This window comes from Oncorhynchus tshawytscha, linkage group LG09 (genome assembly GCF_018296145.1).
Source record: "Oncorhynchus tshawytscha isolate Ot180627B linkage group LG09, Otsh_v2.0, whole genome shotgun sequence".
Taxonomy (NCBI): Eukaryota; Metazoa; Chordata; class Actinopteri; order Salmoniformes; family Salmonidae; genus Oncorhynchus; species Oncorhynchus tshawytscha.
In genome coordinates this window covers 59,519,001-59,544,117 of record NC_056437.1, presented here as the reverse complement: position 1 = coordinate 59,544,117, position 25,117 = coordinate 59,519,001, and the positions used below count along the sequence as shown (strand labels likewise).

Genomic DNA, 25,117 nt, shown 5'->3' with positions numbered 1-25,117 from the left:
AAAAAGCACACTGTTATACTTAATAAATAATTACAAATCTAGTTGTTTCAACTAATTATTATTCAGTAGCGGGTTTCAGACTTTTTTTTTTTACTCACCTTTTCAGTCCAAGTGTTAGATAAACAAAAAAAAATGTTGGCCCAAATTCATCTTCAACTTGAGCGAACGTAGGCAAAAATTCAGTCAAAAAGTGATGTGTTTGCTCAACTTGTCTCCTATGTTCATTGAGCTGTAAATTATTATTTGAGCATCTTACCTAAGTAAATGTATGGAACTAGTTACACACACAGTGCTTTTAACAAACAATGTTTCCAACTTACATATTTGACATGTATGATTATGTTGTACAGTAACTATTATCTAACATGTCCTCTCCTGGGATTTGAACTCTTAGTTCATGCCATTCCGATCTTCCTGCGCTGCCACCATGTGCGTGTCAATTCTCAGTTAATCTGACTATTCTGTCATTTATTTGATTTACTTATTTCACCAATCTGGGGGGTTTTCTGTATTGTTGTCCAGTGCTTGTGGGGCATATTACTTTGAAGTGCAAAATGTAACAATATAGATTAAATCAGTAATTTACATAGACAAGGTGGCATAGCAGGAAGATTGGAGTGAACCAAGAGGTTGAGTTCAAATCCAGGTAAAAACATGTTTAATATTCATTACTGTATAAATGAACATGCACAATGTAATCATGTAGCCTTTGTTAACTTGTGTCAAATATGTAAATTGAAAACCATTGTATGTCAAAGCACTGTCTGTGTTTGTGTAATTAGTTCCACAGCCTTTTTTTAGGTAATGCCCAAATAATATTTTCTAGTTGAATGAACATATGATACAATTTGAGAAAACACATTTTAAGTTTATTTAATTTTTGCCTACATTTTCTAAAGTTGGGCCAAATATTTTTTTAGGTTCAGTTAACAATTGGACCCAAGTGTTGAGTAAACAAAAAAGGCTGTGGAACCAGTTACTCAATAATAATAAATATAAAAAAATATATATATATATATATATTATTTTTTTTACAGTGAAGGGTTCTTCGGCCTTATACACTTCTTGGAACGTACACGGACTGATCTGTCTGTTTACCAATCAAAGACGAGCGAACCGGATATTACGTTGCTGGTGACAATCTCTTTAAAGTGCACCCTGCCACAACATTATTGTCCATATGACTGTCACACCGTCAAGACAAAGCAAAACTATCGCCACCAAGATTATCTGAACAATCATACAAGATTTCTAGGCTACACACAGTTAATGGCTCGGTCAAACCTCGCTTGGTTCGTTATGCCTCACCGTCCGTATGTGACCCTTTCCCCTGTTTGAACGCCCCTCAACATTCTCTACACATACATTATTGCGCTCTCCAAAGGAAGAAGACCCCGAGCAGACCACCAACAACCCAACATCCGTGACCACGCCAAGACAGCTCCAGCGAAACGAACAACTCAAACGGTGGTAAATTAACTGATTTCAAGCCCATGCTCAGGGGTGCAAGGTTTATAGGACAAAAAGTGTCATTTCCTGAATGCAGAGAGTGAACTGACTGTGCTGTACAGAGGCTGAGACTGTTCCTCTGCTGGTTACGCGCTCGTCTTTCATTTTATTTATATGTGGGTGAGCAAGTGTAGCACCTCCCAGCTTCTTTGGTCATAGATCTGGTCTCCCCTTGTAGACTATACACTTACTGTACGTACAACATGCATGTTAGATTTAGCGCGGTCCTATAGCTGAGGAGGGACCCTAGGCTTGTCCAAAGGGCCCCCTCATTCTCACCACCATCCACGATCTCTCTCCTGTACTTCGGATCGCAAGATCGTGCTGAAACATGCCGAGACACTTGCAGTGCAGCTCGGTTCCATCCCAGGTCGGCGTGGCGGGTTCTGTTTTTTAACTGGATCTACTCTGGGGCATGGTCTGCCTCACCACAGCTGAAGAGAACTATTGCACATGACTTAAAGGTGCAACGAGTAGCAATAACTGCCCAATAGCGAGGTGAAGAATACAGAAGATCTATACACCAATATTCAAATCGATGTTCGATCAAGCCACGAATATGGGCGATGAGATCGCCGAGGATCGCAACAACCACCGCCTTGGATCCAACTCTCAGTGCCGTGACGGGATAGACAAATGCCATACCGAACTTGGGGGCAGGTCGCCGGTGCAGAGCACAACCGATACCCCGGGTACATCGGCTTCCACCCCGACCTCCTCCAGTGAAGACGGACATGATAAACTTTTAGGAGTGGACCCAGACTACTGCCGGAGGATTTTAGTTCGAGGTTAGTAACGAAATATGATGTATTATTGTTGTGGCGCAAATTGTTATCTATATTGCAAAACGAGGGCACATATTGTCTTGCATACGTTACTGAACAAAACCAGGTGTTTATAATTCTTAATATTTGAGAATTTCCATTAAATTAATTTAATATATGTAATGCATTTGCAAATATACCACTATTGCAATCACAACTACTAGTAGCCTAATTCTACAACAACTACTACTACTAGGTTACTAGGCCATGTTACTACACTGCTACTTCTACTATAATACTTTTACGCTTACAAATAAACAAATAGTTGCAGTGATTCATTGTAAATACAATCAAATAAGGTATTTCATATGCAGATGAAGATATAATACTATATATGTCCAATATACAAAAGGAATATATAGCTAGCCTATATTCTGGCTCCTGATACCTTTTTGAAACAAATTTGCTATACTTAGAAGAAAAAAAAATTCTAACGAAATTTCAATGAAAATGATGAACATCTGAGATTAAAATGTACAGTAGAGCTTAGAGATAATGATAACATGTAGCTGCTTTGTACTATATGAACCAACAAATTATAAGTAATTATTGGCAAACAAACTACTTTTAAAAAAACACACAAACCATCATGTGTCCTTCTGTGTGGGTTTATTCATTTTTATCTTTGTTTGAGATAAGGTATTATTACTCAAAATTAAGCAATATGTTGTCCATGCTCTCTTTGATTAAAAGACATTGAGCCCCACCTTTCTAGCCCTATTGCTAGAAAGGTGGGATGGAATTCTCCAAAATGTGTAGACTAACTTAATAGTTATTTTAACGATTTTATATATATATATAAAATCGTTAAAATAACTATTAAGTTAGTCTACACATTTGAGAATGAAACAAAACACAAGTTACTATTTTCAATTTCCAAATATATAATTGTGTAATTAGTGGCCTACTCTATGCATGAGTCACACAACTGATATCTCCATAGTTTATTTCACCATGTCCAAAAATCTTGGAAGTGTATGCGCCATGATGACAATAATGGTTCAATAGTCTGTAGTAAAGTATGACAATAATCATTGTGTGGGGGGGGGGAATCCCGTCAACAACATTCCTTTCTCATAACAAAACAACACCATGCCATATTTGTTATATTACTAATTACCTTCCTAATGCGTATTAAAATATAGTAAAATAGTTCCAGGAGTATGCATTTTCAGAAAAGAAAAAGAAGAAACAGTTTGTAAAAGAAGAAACAGTTTGTAAAAGAAAAAACAGTTTGTAAAACATGTGAAATTGTTAAAGGTGTGTGCAAAATGACATAAAATACTTATTGCATGTCAAATAGGCTATAGTAGTTATAGGCTATGTGACTGACTGACTTAGAATAGAAATTAATTTAATGCAACTCAATAGTTTTGTTCAGAGCGTAAAGACGTCTCTTTGCACTGCTCTTTAGTCAGGGCTGTAAAATGCATGTCAATGTCAACAAACCCTAAAGTAAATGCATTTTTTGTTTGTTTAATCCTTAGTGAGATAATATCACAATTATGAAGAATCGCTTTCTAAGTAAATAGTCATAGTGAGCAGCAAAAAAACAGTATTTTTGAAACGTTTGAACTTGTTGGCCTATTCATAATATTCAAGTTGACCACTTATTTCTAAAATAGCATATCCATGCCCCTTAGCCGGATAGATTTCACGCCAATGTGAGATTAATATTTGTCATGGATAACGTAACACCATATATCAGTTATAATCACCAAACTATTAGCCCACAAAAACACTGATAATATTATCTTCTTACAAAAAACAGTTACCCCCCTATTTGTGCACATTTGATTTTCACCAAATGTATAAATTAACCTTTCATTTGAACAACGATAATCATACACATCACCTACAGGAAAGGTCTACATAATTGAATTCATTGCGCGTGCCCCGGGGCTGAATCTGAACAGAAAGCCCGGTAATTGTAGAAGTGAACGGCCTCGGCGGTAGACCGAGATTGATTAGATGTGGTGAGGGCGAGTTGAGCGTTTTTGGCAGAGTTGCTCGGGACACCAAGCTCGCAATACCCGGAGTCACTATTTGTTTTTAAAGCTGATGATTGAATGCGCTAGGTACCGCTTGAGAAGCCGAGGTCAGAGAAAGGTCAGGCGGTCTGTCTATGTGCAAAGTCTCGATGTGCGTGCAAACCGTTTGAAAGGCCCTGCTGCAAAGTTGTACATTTTGAGGATTTTAATATTGGGTATTATGAATGAGTAGATGTTTAGTTAGAAATTATAAATCTGCACAATGTTGGAACGGGTCTCTATAGCTCGTGCTAACACCATGGATGCTTGCATGGAAGGTAGACAAGCTCTACGCAGAGACCGTGCCGTATAGGCCCTATAGATGCTATTTCCTCATGAAATGTGCAATATATTGGCTGTAGGGCCTATGTGGATGAACCACATAAGCGCTACGTATAGCCTACAACCCTTCAAATAGTATACGGTGGTTACGCATGATGCAGTACGCCTATATAATGTTCTATTATTTCAAGAAATTCAGATTTGTTATATCTTCTATAACTTTGATTCAATTTAAGTTTGCTGAGGAATTGAAATAGATTTAGAGGCCACATGATTCGACAGATCTAGGCTACTGCTCCTTTGACATATTTATTTTATGGTGGGACCCAGCTTGGTTAGTCTATATGTTTTGCACTTAATAGGTTTTTGGTATTGCATAAATAGCATCTTAGGCATATTCCATACTTGTATATAAAAACACACATTTCATGATGTTTTACTGAACAAAACGATTTCACGTTGTCCCATAAATGTCTATATTTAACGTTGTGTACTGATGCCTCAACTAGCCGGTTACACTATATTCTCCAGGGTGGATTCTAGGACTCATGGCAAATGCAGAGGTTTAATTTGAAATATAACTCTGAGAACATGCTCTCCAAAAATGTAGGCCTACTTGCGCTGAGACAGACAATTACGTACCGGTAGGCCTATAATTTAATAATGGGATAGGGAAGTATCTTTCAGTTCTCATTGTTCTGGCTATAACTTTTTGAGAATATTCCCCAAACACGGCAACAAAAAAAAGCAAGCTACTATGGTGAATGTGTGAAACTCAGAGGGAGCCTATTCTCCAATAAAAAATATTAAAAATGGTATACCTTATGTCCAGTTCATTACATACTGCAGCACACTATATTCTCCAGGGTGGATTCTAGGACCATTACATACTGCAGCACACTATAGGACCATAGCCTACTCTCAGTTGAAAATATGGAAGAACTATTCTAAGGCATTTTACGCGTGATATCTATCTATCTATCTATCTATCTATCTATCTATCTATCTATCTATCTATCTATCTATCTATCTATCTATCTATCTAACGAATGGATATGCCTGTTATCTCTGTAAGGTGCATTGAGTTTTATTTAGGGATATTGGGATTCTTACAATATATTATCCATCTATTACTTCTTCCCCTTTTATTTATTTTTTACTACAAACTTGACTAGCCTATATTTCCAAGGAAGACAACTAAATGTCAATGTCCTCATACTGAAAACAATGATCACGTCAATAGATTATTATTATTATATATATTGCGTAGGAGCACAATGTTTAACAATATCTTCCTGGTCGGTACAAAAAATAATGACATTGGTAGGCTACTACAGTATGTGCAACTATAATACGACTTTGGGACATTTCACACACGGTGTCTGGCTGTATATCCACAGATGCCAAGGGAACCATCCGGGAGATCGTGTTGCCAAAGGGTCTGGACCTCGACAGGCCAAAACGAACGCGGACATCATTCACCGCGGAGCAGCTCTACCGACTCGAGCTGGAGTTCCAGCGCTGCCAGTACGTAGTCGGCCGCGAGCGCACTGAGCTGGCGAGGCAGCTGAACCTGTCCGAAACACAGGTAAGAAACATACATCATTTGACAGTGTACGCCTATTTCTTCAGAAGTGGTGCGTTATCGATAATATATTGATATCCTATTGTGCCAATAAAGACAACTTGTATAGGTAACCTTGAGTCCCCATTCTAGGCCTATATATTAGATTGAAAGGTATGCTTTTTTTAAGGAAGGCTATCATGATAACTCATCGCTGTGCACAGTCACATTCTATAATGTCTCAGATGTTTTTACACCCAACTTTTGTCATGGAGATGCATCTACTAAGGAGAAAGCACGACGTGTACATCTAACATCATAACCAATGTCTTTTTTTGGAAACTCCAATGGTCATCATGATATAGGCTAGGATTTGCGCAAGGGCTCCATTCTTGGGTTCTATCCATGAGTCCATATTGTCAGTGCTGACTTTTCTTAGCGGGAATTCACAGTAGCTCCATCGCCAGATGTCTCATGTAAATAAACCAAACAACATAACCACCTCGATGCTTTCCAGTAAGTATTCAATACTAATAATAGCGTAATAATAATAACAGGTATTTTGTGTCATTTAAACTTTTTGGTTGTAGATACCCGTGGGTTGTAGCCTTTAAAGCAAACATTAGTCTAGACAACAGTAACAAGGGACAGATGGGTGTAGGCTAGGCTGCTATAGCCAGTGCCCTCCACATGAATGATTGAGCAAGGATGGAAAATAACACACAACATGGTGTGAAAGAATAGGGCCTCATTTGTTATGTCAACTGATGCATTACTTTGCCTCTGATCCAATTATACGAGTTATGTCTATATAACTAAACTAGTTACATGTCAAGTTAACATCATTTCCACAATACATTTAGTAGGCTAGACCTAACGCAATGTGTCGTCCATAAATCCATTCCTGAAAATGAAAGATTGAAAGGGTTCGTGTGAATGAAACCACTTGTTAAATACGCTGTAGGCCCTATTGTCGAAAGGACCGTGTCCAATACCAAGTAGCCTCCAGTTAAACTGCATCTCCCTGACCACTGTTAAGAATCACCTTTATTCGCCACGTACATTTATATGTACCAGGACTTTGACCTGGTGAAATGGTGCTAACCACAAAACTGAATTTATACAGGCAGAATATCTAAACGAGGAATTTACACATAATCCACATATTTTTTATTTTACTAGGCAAGTCAGTTAAGAACAAATTAATATTTTTAATGACGGCCTAGGAACAGTGGGTTTGCTGCCTGTTCAGGGGCAGAACGACAGATTTGTACCTTGTCAGCTCGGGGATTCGAACTTGCAACCTTTCGGTTACTAGTCCAACGCTCTAACCTACCCTTCCGCCCCATAGATACAGCAAAAACGGAACAATTACACATAGGCTAGCTGTAGCCAACATAGCTGATAAAAATTGACAATTGTCCAGCGAATTGATAACCGCTACAGATCAATGGCAATGATGGAGAGGAGACGAGACGAGGAAAGCAAGCTAATACTCTTGGGACGCAAGCAGCCACATTCATGCAATGTTCTTCAGGGCATAGTAGTGGCTGTCAGTGGGAGGGGCCTATTTCTACCACTTTTTAGGGGAAAGAGAATGTATGGGGGTATATAGGTTACTGGGTGGCAGCAATACATCGGTTATAGGCCTACAGCTTACCCAGACATTCTTTCAGATTGTTTAAAACTATATTAATCACATATTTCTATAGGCAATATTGTCAGTCATAATTTAGCACAGTAACCGAAAGGTTGCACGATCGAATACCCGAGCTGAGAGAAGGTAAAAATCTGTCGTTCCGCCCCTGAACAAGGCAGTTAACCCACTGTTCCTAGGCCGTCATTGAAAATAAGAATTTGTTCTTTACTGACTTGCCTAGTTAAATAAAGGTAAAAACATATATATATTTCATCTGGAGGCTATTAAAAACAATACCCAGAAGGTGTTGGAGCATTTTAGAGCAATTTCTTGAAGCTGTTTCCATTGAAATTGTGAACTTCGTCTGCTAATATATTTTGCTTTGATTGTTTTGATCATTTACAACATTGAACAGTCCCAGGAGAAAATTTGCATATAGGCCCTAATCAACGAATTTAAAATAAAAAAATACCCCAAAAAACAAAGAACAAACACATTAGGCGATTAATCATTCTGTCATTTCTAAAAGCTTTCACTTTTTATGTTTCGGTGAAGTTCAATTTCAGAGTTTATATTTTCACTTTGTTCGAGTAGGCCTCGAGGCTCTTCGCTGTATCTTTATGAGTTGCTGGTATTCAAGGCTTTAAAACGAGTCAAACCAGTGATTTGATTTTCAGGTCCACTTACAGTGCGTTTTAAAGCATTGCCATTTGAGAAGTTATTGCTTATCGGTTTTGAGAGAGTGGTCGTGAAATGTACGATTGAGCGTAGTAATAATAGCTTTTATGAATAATTTATAGTACTAACTCAGCTTAACTAAAGGCAACATTATACTTTGATGGTCAGAAACACGATTTTATCTTCAATTTCAGGAGGAGGTGAGAACTGAAATGCACATTTGGGAAAAAATATATACTCTGATTTCTGAGTGCGTTTTGGCAACCTCATTCGTATTCATCCTCTCCAAATATTTCCAGTCAGAGTCAAGTTCATTTTACAGCACCATGCAATACATTGTATCCATAACATTCTGATTCTGTAGTGTCCAAGCAGCCTCATAGGCCTGTTGGAGGAGAGGATGTTCACCTATTACTATTGTCAACATGTCTACTTTGGCATCCAAACAAACAATATATTTCGAAGTAAAGTCACACCAAGTTATCCAACTAAACAAAACGTTTAATGTTATATCTAGTATCTAGCACAATATTCCAGTAAACTTCAACCCAAGGCTATCACAAATCCTATTTTTGCTGTTAGCTATGTAGATGTGGGCCTCTGCATGGTTTGGTAACGGCAGAGTGTTTACATCAAACGGCTCTTCACTTAGCGCCTACTGAGACATTTAAATGCACACTTTCTCGTCGATTTCTTTCGATTAAAAAAGATCGGATGAAGTAGATATTACAAATGATTGAATTCATCAAATGCTATACTAGGTTCTACTTGATTTGTCAAGAGATAATAGCCTAATATCAAAATGTAATCGAGTAAATGTAATAGGCTCTTAGCCTGAACCTTAGTGCATCCAACAACGTAATAACATGTAGCCTAATTTAGCCAAGCATGTTTTGTGCTGTAACATATAGCTCAAATTGCTCAATTTAGACATTGGTAGGCCTATTTTATATTCCGTGTTTACCAGCACGAAATCTCGGTCACGAAAGGCTTCATTGGGCTTAAAACATGTCGTTTTTCTAATGTTTATTAAGTTATCAAAGGGACACCTCATTGGGGGTTGACCTGTGATATTGGACTCACTGGGCATGGACGGCAGTTCAACATCTAGTTTGATTTACATTTGGTTGAGTTGCCAACTAACGTGAATTCAACGTGAAATCAACAACTAAATGTCACTTATTTGGATTTACGTTAAAAGTTTAGTGAAAAATATACGAAATTCCCTTATACGAAATGCCTTTATTGATGACTTTTTGCAAATCCAATTAGCATTCCAAATTGAATCGAACATCATCACATTCAATCATTTTTGTTGTTGCTGTGGTTGTTGTTGAAATGACTTGAAAACACGTTTTTTTCCAGTGGGGAATGTGATGTCATTCACGTAAATAGTTTATTGTTCCAAAGTTGACGGATTCCTAAGCACTAGTGTTTCGGGATATAGGCGTTGACAAAGATGTAACTCGAATATGTTTGGTCACTATCAAAATTCCACAGGCAACGAGCTACAGGCTGCATTTACATTTAGCCAAAATGTCATGAAAGATATATGATAATGTCTAAATTTTGCTGTTCGTTCACGTGATAGGCTAAACATCAAACGGTTTGTTTAGATATAGGTATGACATGAATAAGCCATCCTTATAATATAGCCTCATGTAAGACAACTTATTCAATGAGGTGTCAATGTGCTTTGGGCAACCTAAACAGTTTCGCAGTAAAAACAAAGTTAATATCCAGACCAGTTGTGCGTAAAAGCTTTGAGTTCACCAAGAGAACCGGGCTTCATGAAAGCAAACTATTTGAGAGGGGATGAATAACATTTCAAGTAAAATCCTCCCTCACTCAGGAAACACCTCGCCTCTCCCCAGAGCCCAGCAGGTGGCTCCCCCTTCCCGCGTAACGCGGCGGGGAGCCCCGCACTCTTGGCACGCTATGGAGGTTGTCTTGGGATGTCTGCGCGGCTACTAAGTATCGCCTACGCCAGGTGCACCTTCCTAGCATGCTAAACGCTGCCGGTTCACAGGCACTGTAGGGGAGGAGACCGGTTACTTTAGCAGTTAGAGGAGTTACTTGAGCTTTGGTGAAAGTTTCTCATCATTTGCAAATCAGTATTCTAAATTGTTTTTGAAACACGATGAATGAGACCAGCGAAGCATGAAGCATCCACTGACTTCACCAGTTATGTTTCAAAGACCTCTCCATTATGACAATTCATATTATATCAGGGGATACATTGATAAAGTCATGGTAATGGTTTTTCTATAGCTGCTATGACTGTGACTCCTCTTTTTCGGTTTAGCAGCACTGACTTACTCAGCTGGCAAAATACTCTAATTACATTTCTGGGTGGTTCTGATTCTGAATCCCAAAATTATGCTTGCTTGGTTTTCGTCAATTGTTTTCTCAGACCCTTGTTTTACATTTAAGCTTACAAGTATATTTTGGGATGACCCTCGGTTAATACCTCCATACAATTTGGAGCCCTTTCATCCCGTCCACTTGCTTTCTCCTCCAATATTTAAACGTGATTCAATTACAATCACGTCTATCAATCCACCGTGTAGGCTTTTTCAGCTTGCTTGAAAAACACCATAGTCTAAGAGTGTGCCCAAAACAGCACCTTACTCCCTATATAAAGGGGCCCTACCCCATAGGGCTCTGTTTTAAAAAGAATGCACTATATTCAAAATAGGGTGTCATTTCAGACACACAGAAGACAGGGTCTAATGATTATCTTTTCACATCGAGAAATGTAAATGGCTTTCATTATGTTACCTTTTAATTTGAACTTGGCTGTACATAAGCTATACATTCTGCAATGTGAGGAATGAAGATATCTTATTGGTGGGTGGTGGCCCTAGGAGGAATGGAGATGTCTTATTGGTGGGTGGTGGCCCTAAGAGGAATGGATTTGTCTTATTGGTGGGTGGTGGCCCTAGGAGGAATGGAGATGTCTTATTGGTGGGTGGTGGCCCTAGGAGGAATGGAGATGTCTTATTGGTGGGTGGTGGCCCTAAGAGGAATGGATTTGTCTTATTGGTGGGTGGTGGCCCTAGGAGGAATGGAGATGTCTTATTGGTGGGTGGTGGCCCTAGGAGGAATGGATTTGTCTTATTGGTGGGTGGTGGCCCTAGGAGGAATGGAGATGTCTTATTGGTGGGTGGTGGCCCTAAGAGGAATGGATTTGTCTTATTGGTGGGTGGTGGCCCTAGGAGGAATGGAGATGTCTTATTGGTGGGTGGTGGCCCTAGGAGGAATGGAGATGTCTTATTGGTGGGTGGTGGCCCTAAGAGGAATGGATTTGTCTTATTGGTGGGTGGTGGCCCTAGGAGGAATGGAGATGTCTTATTGGTAAGTGGTGGCCCTGGTAGGACAACACTTTTAGCACCATTTACTGAAATGACTTTTCCCTCTGACTGAAATGATGGTCTAGACTGAAACAATTATGTTTTACAAAATACGTAAGCGAATGAGTTTTTTTTCTTCTCTTGTTTAAATGATGACAAGATATTGTAATCTGTCACCTGACAGGTTCTCAACCCCTTTGGACAGAAAGAAGTTGCGTCAACATAGTTTCCATGTTATTTCAACTTGACTATTACGTTATTTTATTGTTCAAAACTGGTTGGATTTTGGGAAATGAGACAGTTATGCATATATATGCCCAGAAACCTCTCTTTATCTACCCAACACTCTTCCCATCCCAACTGAGTTTACCATCACCAGGGACCATTTTACTTACATTGCAATGTCTCAATATATTGTTCTCTGCTGCCCATCCGTGGAAAAGCCATGGATTTAATGGTGGAAGGGGGTGTTTAAAACTGGTTTAATCCCGGGCTGGGACAAGTGGTAGAAGGCTAAGTGACAAAATGTTTTTAGCGAGCAGCTATGGCCAAACATTTGGGTGTATTTTGATCTTTCAAGGCAGCAAAGCTTGCTAACATCCACAACCATGTTTGTTTTAGAGACTTGTGTGTGAAGTACAGTAAGTGCTTGTGTGTGTATTGTTGATCATGTCTAGAGTGGTATGCAACCTCCAACCCTGTATTCTGCAGAACTGAATGCAAGATAAAGACAGAGATATGAAATGCTGGAAACAAACTGTAGAAACAAGGGCTCATTTATTCTATGCTGTACTGACCCTAGATCTTCGCGCTTGAGAGAGAGAGATACAGAGACAGCGGGACTGACAGACAGACATAGAGAGAGCAGAGACCCAGAGAGTGGATCTGATCCTAATCTTACTAAAGCCCTGTGAGGAGATAGGATCGAGGACATATTAAAAAAGATGCATAACACCTCTGTTTTGAAACATCAGCTTGTCCGAATCCTATACACACAGACATCCCTACTAATACCTTCTCTGCTGACAAACATCCCTCTGTCACTTCTCCTTCTGGGGAGCTCAGCTCTTTAGACCCGACCCACAGTAACCGTCTTAGTGCACCACGGGTACATGAGTGGCCATATGTGTGCAGGGGCCAGGAGTTTTCCCTAGCCACGTTGAATAACCGGACCAGGGATAACGCCAGGGCCTATGTAAAGTTTCCTTATATACTGTAGTACAGTGTCTCTTTTTTTTTGAAACAGCAGCAGTTGGGCTTCTGGAGCAGGTTTTGGGGTCAGTTGGAGTTGAAAGCAGTCAAACCAGGAAGCAAACTGAAATTCCAATTCAATAATTTAAAGAAGGGTATATAGTTTTAATGACCCTCATTTTGGGATTTTCAAATTTGTATTTGTATTTATTATGGATTCTTCCTGGGGTCCAGCAAAAAAAAGCAGTAATACATTAACAAAAATAATTAAAAAATCAATATCATCATAACAGATATCACAACATATTAAGTGTGTCCCCTCAGGCCTCTACTCTATTACCATATATTTATAACACTAAATCTATGTGTACATGTGTGTATAGTGCATTTCTTATTGCGTGTTTGTATGCATGTGTCTTTGTTTTTTGTTGCTTCACAGCCCCCGTTGTATTTGTATCTGTTTTTGAAATCGAATTTTAATGCTGGCATGAGTTACTTGATGTGGAATAGAGTTTCATGTAGTCATGACTCTTTGTAGTACCGTGCACCTCCCATAGTCTGTTCTGGACTTGGGGATTGTGAAGAGACCTTTGGTTGGCATGTCTTGTGGGGTATGCATGGGTGTCAGAGCTGTGTGCCAGTAGTTCAAACAGACAGCTCAGTGCATTCAACATGTCAATACTTCTCACAAATACAAGTAGTGATTGAAGTCAATCTCTCCTCCACTTTGAGCCAGAAGAGATTGACATGCTTATTATTAAGGTTAGCTCTCTGTGTACATCCAAGGGCCAGCCGTGCTGCCCTGTTCTGAGCCAATTGCAATTTTCCTAAGTCTCTTTTTGTGGCACCTGATAACAGGATTGAACAGTAGTCCAGGTGCAACAAAACTAGGGCCTGTAGGACTTGTTTTGTTGAAAAAGCAGAGCAGCACTTTTTTTACGGACAGACTTCTCCCCATCTAAGATACCATTGTATCAATATTTTAGAACATGACAGTACAATCCAGGGTTACACCAAACAGTTTAGTATCCTCAACTTGCTCAATGTCCACATTATTTATTACAATATTTAATTGAGGTTTAGGGTTTAGTGAATGATTTGTCCCAAGTACAATGCTTATAGTTTTTGAAATATTTCGGGGAACGCATGGCTCTTGACTTTCGCCTCTCCCGAGTTCGAACAAGAGTTGCAGCAATGGGACAAGACTGCCAATTAGATATCATGAAATTGGGGATAAAAAAGGGTTAAAATACGAAAAATACAAAAAACCTGAGATTCTTCACATATGTGCTGTTGTCACTCATTTATTGCTTTGCTGTCGGGACTTTCATTGGTTGCCTTGTGCTATCACCAAGGATGCAAAAAACAGGGGTCTGAGTGTGTGTCTGTCTCTCTCTCCTTTCTCTTTCGGACTCTGTCTCTCTCTGTGTATGTATGTATGTATGTATGTACATAGTATGTGGACACCTGCTCGTCGAACATCTCATTCCAAAATCATGGGCATTAATATGGATTTGCCACTCTTTTGGGAAGGCTTTCCACTAGATGTTGGAACATTGCTGCTGCGACTTGCTTCCATTCAGGCACAAGACCAAAAGTGAGGTTGGGCACGGATGTTGGGCGATTAGGCCTGGCTCGCAGTGTGCATTCCAATTAATCCCAAAGGTGTTAAATGGGGTTGAGGTCAGGGCTCTGTGCAGATCAGTCAAGTTCTTCCACATCAATCTTGACAAACCATTTCTGTATGGACCTCACTTTGTCCACATGGGTATTGTCATGCTGAAACAGGAAAAGGCCTTACCCAAACTGTTGACACTAAATTGGAAGCATAGAATTGTCTAAAATGTTATTGTATGCTGTAGCGTTTAGATTTCCCTTAAGGAACTAAAGGGCCTAGTCCAAACCATGAAAAACAGTCCCAGATCATTATTCCTCCTCCACCAAACTTTACAGTTGGAACTTTGCATTGGGACAGGTTGTGTTCTCCTGGCATCTGCCAAACCAAGATTTGTCCGCCGGACTACCAGATGGTGAAACATGATTCATCACTCCAGAGAACGCTTTTCCACTGCTCCAAAGTTCAATGGTGGCGAGCTTTACATCAATCCAGCATTGAGCATGGTGATCTTAGGCTTGTATGCGGCTGCTCGGCCATGGAAACCCATTTCATGAAACGACAAACAGCAATTTTGCTGACATTCCTTCCAGAGACAGTTTGGAGCTTGGTAGTGAGTGTTGCAACTGAGGACAGATGGATTTTTACGTGATATGCGCTTCAGCACTCGGCGGTCCCGTTCTCTGAGCTTGTGTTGTCTACCACTTCGTGGCTGAGCCGTTGTTGCTCCTAGACGTTTCCACTTCACAACAGCCAATGATGGTGCCATGTTGAAAGTCACTGAGCTCTTCAGTACGGGGCCATTCTACTGTCAATGTTTGTCTAGGGAGATTGAATGGCGGTGTGCTCTATTTTATACACCTGATAGCAACGGCGGTGGCTGAAATAGACAAATCCACTAATTTGAAGGGACGTCCACATACTTTTGGCCATGTAGTGTGTGTGTATCTGAATGTCTTTCGCTGTGCATTGTTCTCAGTAACTCCCAGACATTGTCTGGCTAGTCGTCTGGAGCACGGAGGGCACAGGGCATTACGTAGTCCTACAGATGTAGGAGAATGAGAGAGGGGACAAGACAGAGGCAGGGATTGTATAAAAGCTGAAAGAGTAGGACACATTTTTAGGAAGGAAGGGAGACAGACAGACGTGGGCCTAAACCAGTTACAAATGTTGTTGCATTGTCTATTCATTGCCGGGCTATTCATTATTTTAAAAGTGTGATCAAGAGTTTAAGGAATTTTATGTACAGTGATTGATGTCCTACTCTGGCCTTGTACAGTCTCAGGTTGTAAAACTGACGTTCAACACATTTGACACAATGTTTGACAAAACGCTTTCGTAATGTATATTCTTTTGGTGCAACAAATCTCTTTGAAGGATTTGTGTGTGCATGCATGCAAGGCCTTCATTTCATTCACCGGGAAATAGCATAACGCAATTATCTCATTGGATTAGGAAGAACAACAAGCCGAATTGGTTTATCTAAACCTCGACATCATAGGACCTTAGGACGAAGGGCTTGGCCCACCCCCGGGCTGGGGCGGTGGGCGGGATGGGGAGGGGGACAGAGCACGGAGCAGAGGGCCTAATAATAGTCCCAAGTGCTTTTGCGCTAAGGAGGATTAGGGAGCTACATCTACCAGTGAGTGGCTAAGATGGGGTCGACCCTTGGCTGAACTTGCCTGGACATGTGTTTCAGTAATGCAAAGGAGGGATTGAGGGATGAGGGCAAAGGAGCAAGGGCACGAGGGTGAGAGGATGAGCAGGTGAAAAAAGGTGAAAAAGATGACGCGATAGGAGGTAGGAGATATAGGGGGTAGGAGATATAGGGGGTAAGTGTTAGAAATTGAAACTGGGGCCATGTTTGCATGAGGTCCCAGGTGTTAGAACAGAACGTGGGATTGGAGATGGAGAGAGAAGGGCTGTGAAGGAAAAGGAACATTTGTCATATTCACCCATGTCCAATATTACCGTACTGTTTCCATAGGGAACATTTTGTCATTGCTACCATACAGTATTCTTATAGGAAATAAAGTAATTGTTACCATAGTTTCCCTATAGAAAAGGGCCAATACAGTCATACAGTTTTGCTATAGAAAACGAAGTCATTGTACTCCTAGACCGAGGCCAGGCGGTCTGATGTTCATCACATATGTAGGATCAGCGGGGTCGCGGGGGAACATGGAGCCTCTTCCAGGGTCACAGAAAGTGTTCGAAATATTGTCAGCAGGTGTCCGTCCTGCTTAATGGAGCCAGGCTTTTCCACCCCACAGACTCTCTTTTCAGAGATTAACTAGCTTCTCACTAGTACACCCAATTATTGGGTCACAACTACAGCCTTTAGTAGCTTTATAGGGCATTGATAAAGCCTTCATAAGAACTATATGGAGGCTTAGAAACAAAGTCATCCTACACAAAGGGTGAGAAAAGTGTTACCACATTTTGGCCAGCCTAATCCTTTATATATTTATTTTTATAGCATTCCATTTTCTAATGAATCATTCTGATGTGTAGGTTTGATGTCTTCATTAGACACAATCAGAACGATTCATGACACCGGTTATCTGTCTGCATGTATAGCCGGTGTCGCGTTGCTGATGTGACTGTAAATAGTGTGACATCCATCTCTTGAGCTGCTTCAGTTCGGTAGACTCACATATGGACTCCCAGTTGACCTTTGCCCTGGGTTAGTTAGCCCTAGCAGGTGGCTCAAACTAACACCACTCCATCCCTGCTTGTTTTCTTCTTGTGTTGTTGTGGTTTGGCAGGGTTTAGTACTAGTGGACTCAGGACTATCCAGCTCTGTCCTGCACACTCTGTCTTGCCCTACCTGCTCTACTCTAACCCTTGTGTTGTGAGATGGAGTGTGTAGTAGTGGACACAGGCCTACTACCCTGTAGCAGTCCAGCTATCCAGAATGTTCTGCTTTTACTCTATCCTCTCCTCTCCTACCTCTGTTCTAACCACTCCTGCCCAGCCTTGCTCTGCCCTGGCTGTGCCCCAGCTGTGCCCTAGCAGAGCAGAGAGCAGAGAGGAGCGGGAGAGCTGCAGGGAAAATCCAGGTCAATGCCAGGCCAGCTCTCCCCCTCTCTCTCTCTGTGTAATCTCTGCCCTAGCTCTGAACCCTGGATCTCATTAGGATGGATTTATTTCCAATAGTGTATTTGTACGAGAGGGTAGAGATTTGTTTTCTTTCTCTTTTCATAATTCCCCCCCCTTCCCTCCCATAGTAGTCCCCTGTAAACCCCAGGGTTTTTCCTCAAGCGGACGACTGTAATATGAACGGTCCGGGCCCCTCCAGCCTCCCTGCATCTCAGTCCCTGGCTAAGCCACGCCCCACCGAGGAGGCGGAGAGCGGTGATTGTGGGTTTTCACCCAATGGGGAGGCATTAGGGACACAAGACTCCATCTGAGGTTTTGGTTTGAGAAACCCTGGTGTGGGAAGTGGTGTTTTTAGCTTAGGCAGATGCACTATATACATAAAGAGGGTTAAGACAAGACAGAGACTATGTGGCTTGAGGCCCAGGTCTTTACTCTAAGTCTAAGATGTGGCATCAGTGTCCTTCTCAGCGGGGGAAGATTCCTTCCCAATCTCATTATACACATACTAATGGAACCGCTGAGACGACGATGACCTGAAGTCCTGAGACTTAACTAACCACCAGGACCGCAGGTGTAAACAACAGTTTTATTCAGTGTTGTGGTCAATTCCATTTCAATTCAATTCAGGTCAATTTAGAAATGTAACTGAATTCCAATTCCACATTTTCCTGATTTGAAAAGCATTGAAGAGAATTTAAATTTCAGTTTACTTCCTGAATTGACTGGAATTGAAATGGAATGAACCCCAACCCTGTAAACAACAGTTCTATCATATAGCTTTCATCTGTCCAGTCAGACTCTTTAACCGAGTTAATATTTTTCTTGATTCTACCTCCATTGTCCTCCTCCTAGAGTGTCTGAATACTTTCCCCTCTCTCTTCAAGGTTACCAGAGATTATGTGTGTGAGTAAATGTTAAAGAGAGAGTTGTGGTGGGGACTGGGGAGGTTTCTGTCCTGTGGTTGCCATCGGTTGCATGTTTTATATACATATGACCTCTCTGTGACTGCTGTGTGTGATGTGAATGCAGCAGCTCAGCTCTTGGTTGTATTGTGTTGTGTGTGTGTCCTGTACTTGCCATGCTGCTGCTAATCATTTCGGTTAGCTAGGTCCTATTCATCATTGATGCTTTCCAATTGGAACCCTATTCTCTAGTGCACTATATAAGGAGTAGGTTGCCATTTGGAACGCAACCCACGATAGCCCCTCCCCCACGTGTAGTCTAGGCTATACAGCGTGTGCACTGACTTGAGAGATGGCATGTTCAAAGCCACATCCTTACATTATTCTGCCTGACTGTCAAATCAGCAAATTGTTGTGAAACGTTAATAATATTACATGAACACTTTATGGTGTCTAGCTGCAAAATGGAAGCCGCTTGGTGCTCAGTCTGCTGTACCAATGGCCATATCCCCTTTTTAGCTGGATTAGATAGCAGGGTTCTCAAAATAAACAGGCGGTGCGTTGATGGTCGCAGAGCATGTGAATACTATGTAGGGGTGTCATGTACCCCAAAAATCTGAGGGGGGCAGAAAGTATGTGAGGATGGCTGTGGGGTTGGAGAATTTAGCATTTTTCAAATACCCGAAACAGCTTTTTTTCTGCAATCTAGAGACATAATAATAAAGATATATACACTACCGTTCAAAAGTTTGAGGTCACTTAGAAATGTTCTTGTTTTTGAATGAAAAGCAATTTTCTGTCCATTAAAATAACACCAAATTGATCAGAAATACAGTGTAGACATTGTTAATGTTGTAAATGACTATTATAGCTGGAAACTGCAGATTTTTTATGGAATATCTACATAGGCGTACAGAGGCCCATTGTCAGCAACCATCACTCCTGTGTTCCAATGGCATGTTGTGTTAGCTAATCCAAGTTTATAATTTTAAAAGGCTAATTAATCATTAGAAAACCATTTTGCAATTATGTTAGCACAGCTGAAAACTGTTCTGATTAAAGAAGCAATAAAACTGGCCTTCTTTAGAGTAGTTGAGTATCTGGAGCATCAGCATTTGTGGGTTTGATTACAGGCTCAAAACCTTTCTTCTGAAACTCGTCAGTCTATTCTTGTTCTGAGGAATGAAGGCTATTCCATACTAGAAATTGTAAAGAAATTGAAGATCTCCTACAACGCTGTGTACTACTCCCTTCACAGAACAGCGCAAACTGGCCCTAACCAGAATAGAAAGAGGAGTGGGAGGCCCCGGTGCACAACTGAGCAAGAGGACAAGTACATTAGAGTGTCTAGTTTGAGAAACAGATGCCTCACAAGTCCTCAACTGGCAGCTTCATTAAATAGTACCTGCAAAACACCAGCCTCAACAGTGAAGAGGCGACTCCAGGATCCTGGCCGTCTAGGCAGAGTTGCAAAGAAAAGGCCATATCTCAGACTGGCCAATAAAAAGAAAAGATTAAGATGGGCAAAAGAACAGAAACTGGACAGAGGAACTCTGCCTGGAAGGCCAGCATCCCGGATTCGCCTCTTCACTGTTGACGCTAAGACTGGTGAGAGAGAGAGAATTAGAGGGAGCATACTTAAATTTACACAGGACGCCAGATAAGACAGGAGAATTACACCAGATATAACAGACTGTCCCCAGCACATAGACTATTATAGTATAGATACTGGAGGCTGAGGGGGGGGATCAGGAGACACTGTGGGGGATGTCAACAGACCAACTTACTACCCTGAGACAAGGCTGAGTATAGCCCACAAAGATTTCCTCCATTGCACGAGTTGCATGTTCAATAATAATTGTTAACATGATTTTTTAAAATAAAATCCTACATGTAATTATCTGTAAGATCCCTCAATAGAGTTGTGAATTTCAAGCACAGATTCAACCACAAAGACCAGGGAGGTTTTTCAATGCCTCGCAACGATTTGCACCGATTGGTAGATGTGTAAATATAAAAACATAGACGCTGAATATCCCTTTGAGCACGGTGAAGTTATTCATTAGGATTTGGATGGTGAATCAATACACCCAGTCACTATAAAGATACAGGCCTCCTTCCTAACTCAGTTGCTGGAGAAGAAGGAAATGATGGTGATTTTAAAACAGTTAGAGTTTAATGGTTTTGATCGTGAGAAAACTGAGGATGGATCAGCAACATTGTAATTACTCCACAATATTAACCCAAATGACAGTGAAGGGAATAAAAATATTCCAATACATGCCTCCTGTTTGCGTGATCTTTTTGTCCCGAATACAAAGCGTTATGTTTGGGGCAAATTCTTATACAACAAATCACAGGTTCATGACAGGTCACCTATTGGATGGTGTCATGACAGGTCACCCATTGAATGGTGTCATGAGCAATACAATTCACCAGGCAAAACTTGATCAAAAATATGAATAACAGCTGCCTGGCGGCGCCACAATCGCTGTGATATAATTTGCGGTGATATGGTCTCTGCAAAAGTCAGGGCATTCATACTTCTTGCGCTTCGCCGAGCAGAGCTGTTGTGAAGGAAGTTGTCAAGGATGTGAGTTTGTGTTTACACAGGACCTCCCGCCCTCACCTACCGTCAACCAATCATGCAAATGCGGAGCTATACGGAGCCCTCTACAATGTTACAACATTTGAGAGGAACACGGCGATGTGGCATAGAGCATCAGGCCTGCGTAACACCATCCATAAAGCGCCTCCGACCACATTTTCGGATCAAACATAAATTGGCTCAAAGAGTTGGCTCCGACCAGAGCGCTGCAGCTCAGACCTTCGCTGTTTGGACCGACAGCCTGCGTCTTGTTCTCCTGCTCCAGGTTATAAAGGAGGCAGAGGGCGAAAACTGCAACGAAAGAGAGAGCATAGTTGGGGGATGCTCCAATCACAGGAGGAGGGTGACCCAAAAAAAGTTTGTACAATTAAGCATAGACCACCTCCAAGTCACAGCACAATCAGAAATCTATTAAGGCCAATCATTTGTGAGAGCATGCAAAGATCTGTGATAATTCAATTCATAGGCGAGTTAAAGTCCACCCTATGGCGTGTGTGTGAGCAAAAGCATCTGATCTCCCCTGACCCCCCTTTCCCTGTGTATTGTGTGTGTGGCACATGCCTTGCCCCCCCCTTACAACTCTTACAACACACACGCTATACATTAAAGCACTCGCGCATCAATGAAACATCCAGAAACAAGGACAGTCAATGTTCAGTGAGCTACCCTCACGAATGGCACGCTGTGTGCTGTGTAGAGAAGTTGACTGTGTAGCCTTGTCTACCTATCACAGCACAGCACAACAATTCACTTTGTCCTTGCTTTGACTCTGTCGAAACAGGTTTAGGAAACACCAGCACCCCATATTCCCTTCAAAGCTATTGCTGTGCTTCTAGTTCTGTCATACTTGGGAAATGTGTTGTATACTTTGCACTCATAGACAAAAAACAGATTCACTAACTCTAACTTTCACTGGCTGACAAGGTCCCCATTCCATTCCAATCGCACACGGACTCCTCCCCCCAGTCTCTATCAGGCACCTTAGTGAGAGAGATGAGGGTAAAACCATCCAATCGTGGTCAAACCCAGTCAGGAAAACAACAGTGTTGATCCAATGAGGTGTACTTGGGATTGCCTTTGTATGTATGATGCTTGTGTCTGTGGGTTTATGGATGGCGAGGCACTTTTGTATTGTGTGTCACCAACGTGTGCATACTGTGGGCATATCATGTGCTTTACCTTAGCCTCCACTGAAAGCCTTTTAGTAATGTCCTTGGTAACTCTCTCAATTTGGAGCTGCCTTCTTGACAAAGACTCCCTTGAAAATGTGATCTTTTACAACTTCTGGATTAAAGTTTCGTTAACAGTATTAACTGAAATCCAGTGATGGCTAAGATGATCGGTGAGAAAGAGTCTGGGGCGGCCTAGCAGTTAAGAGCTTTGAGCCAGTAACCAAAAGGTCGCTGATTCGAATCCCTCAGCCAACTAGGTAAAAAATGTGTCAATTTTCCCTTGAGCAAGGCCCTTAACCCCAACTGCTCTGGATAAGTGACAAAATATGTGTTTGTATGGTTTTAACGGGACATAAGTAAGTGTTATTATTTACCCTGTTGTCAGCTGTTTTAGTGAACCAAACCATTTCATTAATAAAACCATGTTTTAACCCTTTAGCATTTCTCTCCTTCTTCTGTCCTTCCAGGTCAAAGTGTGGTTTCAGAACCGTCGTACCAAGCAGAAGAAAGACACAACCAAAGACTCTGACAAGCGCTCCTCCTCCACCTCCGAGTCGCTGGCCACCTGTAACATCCTGCGCCTCCTTGAGCAGGGGCGCCTCCTCTCCGCCCAGCCCCCCAACCCCCTACTGGGCACCCACCACCCAGGAAACGGCTCTCTTTTGGGCAGCCCCGGAGGCTCCTCCTCCTCGCCGGGTAGCAGCACACCACCGAGAAATGGCGTTCATGGGATGGGCGGAACTTTCGGGCTGTCGTTGCCCTCCCTGGGTGGGACTCCACCCTCGTCGCGCCTGGGCGTGCCGCCGTCGCACTCACTGTGCTTCTCCATGCCACTGCTAGGGGGCGCTCATCATGAACTGGCATCCGGGTATGGGTGCGGATCCTCTGCGTTCGAACCCTACATGCGGCTGGACAGGATCTCCAAGGATGGCGATCTGACTGGGAAGAAGACAGTTTCCTAAGGGGCGGCTACTTGGGGTTTTGGGATGGGGTTGGGATGACTCCCCCCTCTCTCCCTCCATCCGGTCTACCACCACCTATTCACACACCAACATTGTTGTCCGTCGTTGGTTGGATCACCAACATCATTGTCCAAGATTGGCTGACAAGGATGGACAGACAGACAGCTGGGTGGAGGTGCACCTCAGAAGGAGCAGGGCTATCCTTGCGCAGCCGTGTTGTCATTGGTTGCACCCTGTACCCACCCGTTCTCCAGCTACTTGCTACTGAATATCGTCTATAGATTACATTACAAGGAGTGCAACCAGTTACCCCTTCAATACATTACATACTTCCCAGCAAAATCATCATGTGTGGCAGCTTTCTGCCAGAACGTTCTAAGTAAAATAATCATACACTTTAGCAGTTTCTAATATTAGTTCGTATTGTATAGTGTCCAACACGGATTCCTGTAAATTCTTTATTTGGTTGGTTCTGTGTGTGTTTTAAAATGTGGACAAATGGTGTGTAAACTAAAGCTAGTCTTAGGTCAAGTCCATGCTAAGAAATATAAAAAGAAAAGGTACTGGGGATATGTCCTCGCCAAAGTAATGGGTTAGCGATAGCGCTGTTAGCTTCATCTCTGCGCTACACCCTCACGTTGTTTTGTCGTACAATTAACTGGAGTAAATTCGAGGTCAACCTGATGAGCTTGACCCACTGACCTTTTATCCCCTCCCATGAGATGAACTCTTGATATGTAATTCACCAGTGAAGCAGTATCACTTTGCCCGCAGTATGCGTTACCATTGGCTACAGAGACTACTCTCTAGTTTAAAGCAAGCAGGTTACCCTGACGACCCCCGTTCAGATAATCTCAGAATGTTTTGGAACACAAAGGGTTTATCATGATGGGGGGGTGGGGATTTGTATTTGTTTTTAGTGTACATAAAATGCAACCCATCTATCCGGTACATATACTACCGCATCACCTGGTATTCACCACTCATTCTCTTGTGGTTGAATGTTGATCACCTAGGTTTGGTGCACAGACAGACAGACACAGACAGACACACACAGACACAGACAGACACAGACAGACAGACAGACACACAGACAGACACACACAGACAGACACACACAGACAGACAGACACAGACAGACACAGACAGACAGACACAGACACACACACACAGACAGACACACACAGACACAGACAGACAGACACAGACAGACAGACAGACAGAGACAGACAGACAGACACAGACAGACACAGACAGACACAGACAGACAGACAGACAGACACAGACAGACAGACAGACACAGACAGACACACACACACACAGACAGACAGACAGACACAGACAGACACAGACAGACAGACACAGACAGACACAGACAGACAGACACAGACAGACAGACACAGACAGACACAGACAGACACACACAGACAGACACAGACAGACAGACACAGACAGACACAGACAGACACAGACAGACAGACACAGACAGACAGACAGACAGACAATTCCTACCTAACCGGTCCATATCAATACTTCTCCTTATCTCATGGAACTCTGTGTGTGATGTTCTGATAGGTCAACACACACAGGATGCAGTACGCGTCATCGCTTTTTAACTGTTTTTAATGTAAATGTTTTCTCAGATTGGTACTTTCAAAGCCAGTTGCTTCTTTTTCCCCTTCTCTT

General features: G+C 41.8%; 1 protein-coding gene across 1 annotated transcript; it reads left to right on the top strand.

The window, feature by feature from the left end:
* The first annotated feature begins 1,199 nt into the window (after positions 1-1,199).
* vax2 (ventral anterior homeobox 2) lies at positions 1,200-24,508 on the top strand. The gene is made up of 3 exons (XM_024373495.2): positions 1,200-2,297; positions 6,046-6,233; positions 22,937-24,508. Exons 1-3 carry the CDS (start codon positions 2,048-2,050, stop codon positions 23,429-23,431), a joined length of 933 nt encoding a protein of 310 aa, XP_024229263.1. The 5' UTR covers positions 1,200-2,047; the 3' UTR covers positions 23,432-24,508.
* Positions 24,509-25,117: the final 609 nt, after the last annotated feature.

Excerpts from the sequence above, each read along its gene's own strand:
- vax2 (XM_024373495.2), top strand. The coding sequence starts at position 2,048 with ATGTTCGATCAAGCCACGAATATGGGCGATGAGATCGCCGAGGATCGC. Across the intron at positions 2,298-6,045 it reads CCGGAGGATTTTAGTTCGAG|ATGCCAAGGGAACCATCCGG; the intron begins GTTAGTAACGAA and ends GTATATCCACAG. Across the intron at positions 6,234-22,936 it reads TGAACCTGTCCGAAACACAG|GTCAAAGTGTGGTTTCAGAA; the intron begins GTAAGAAACATA and ends CTGTCCTTCCAG.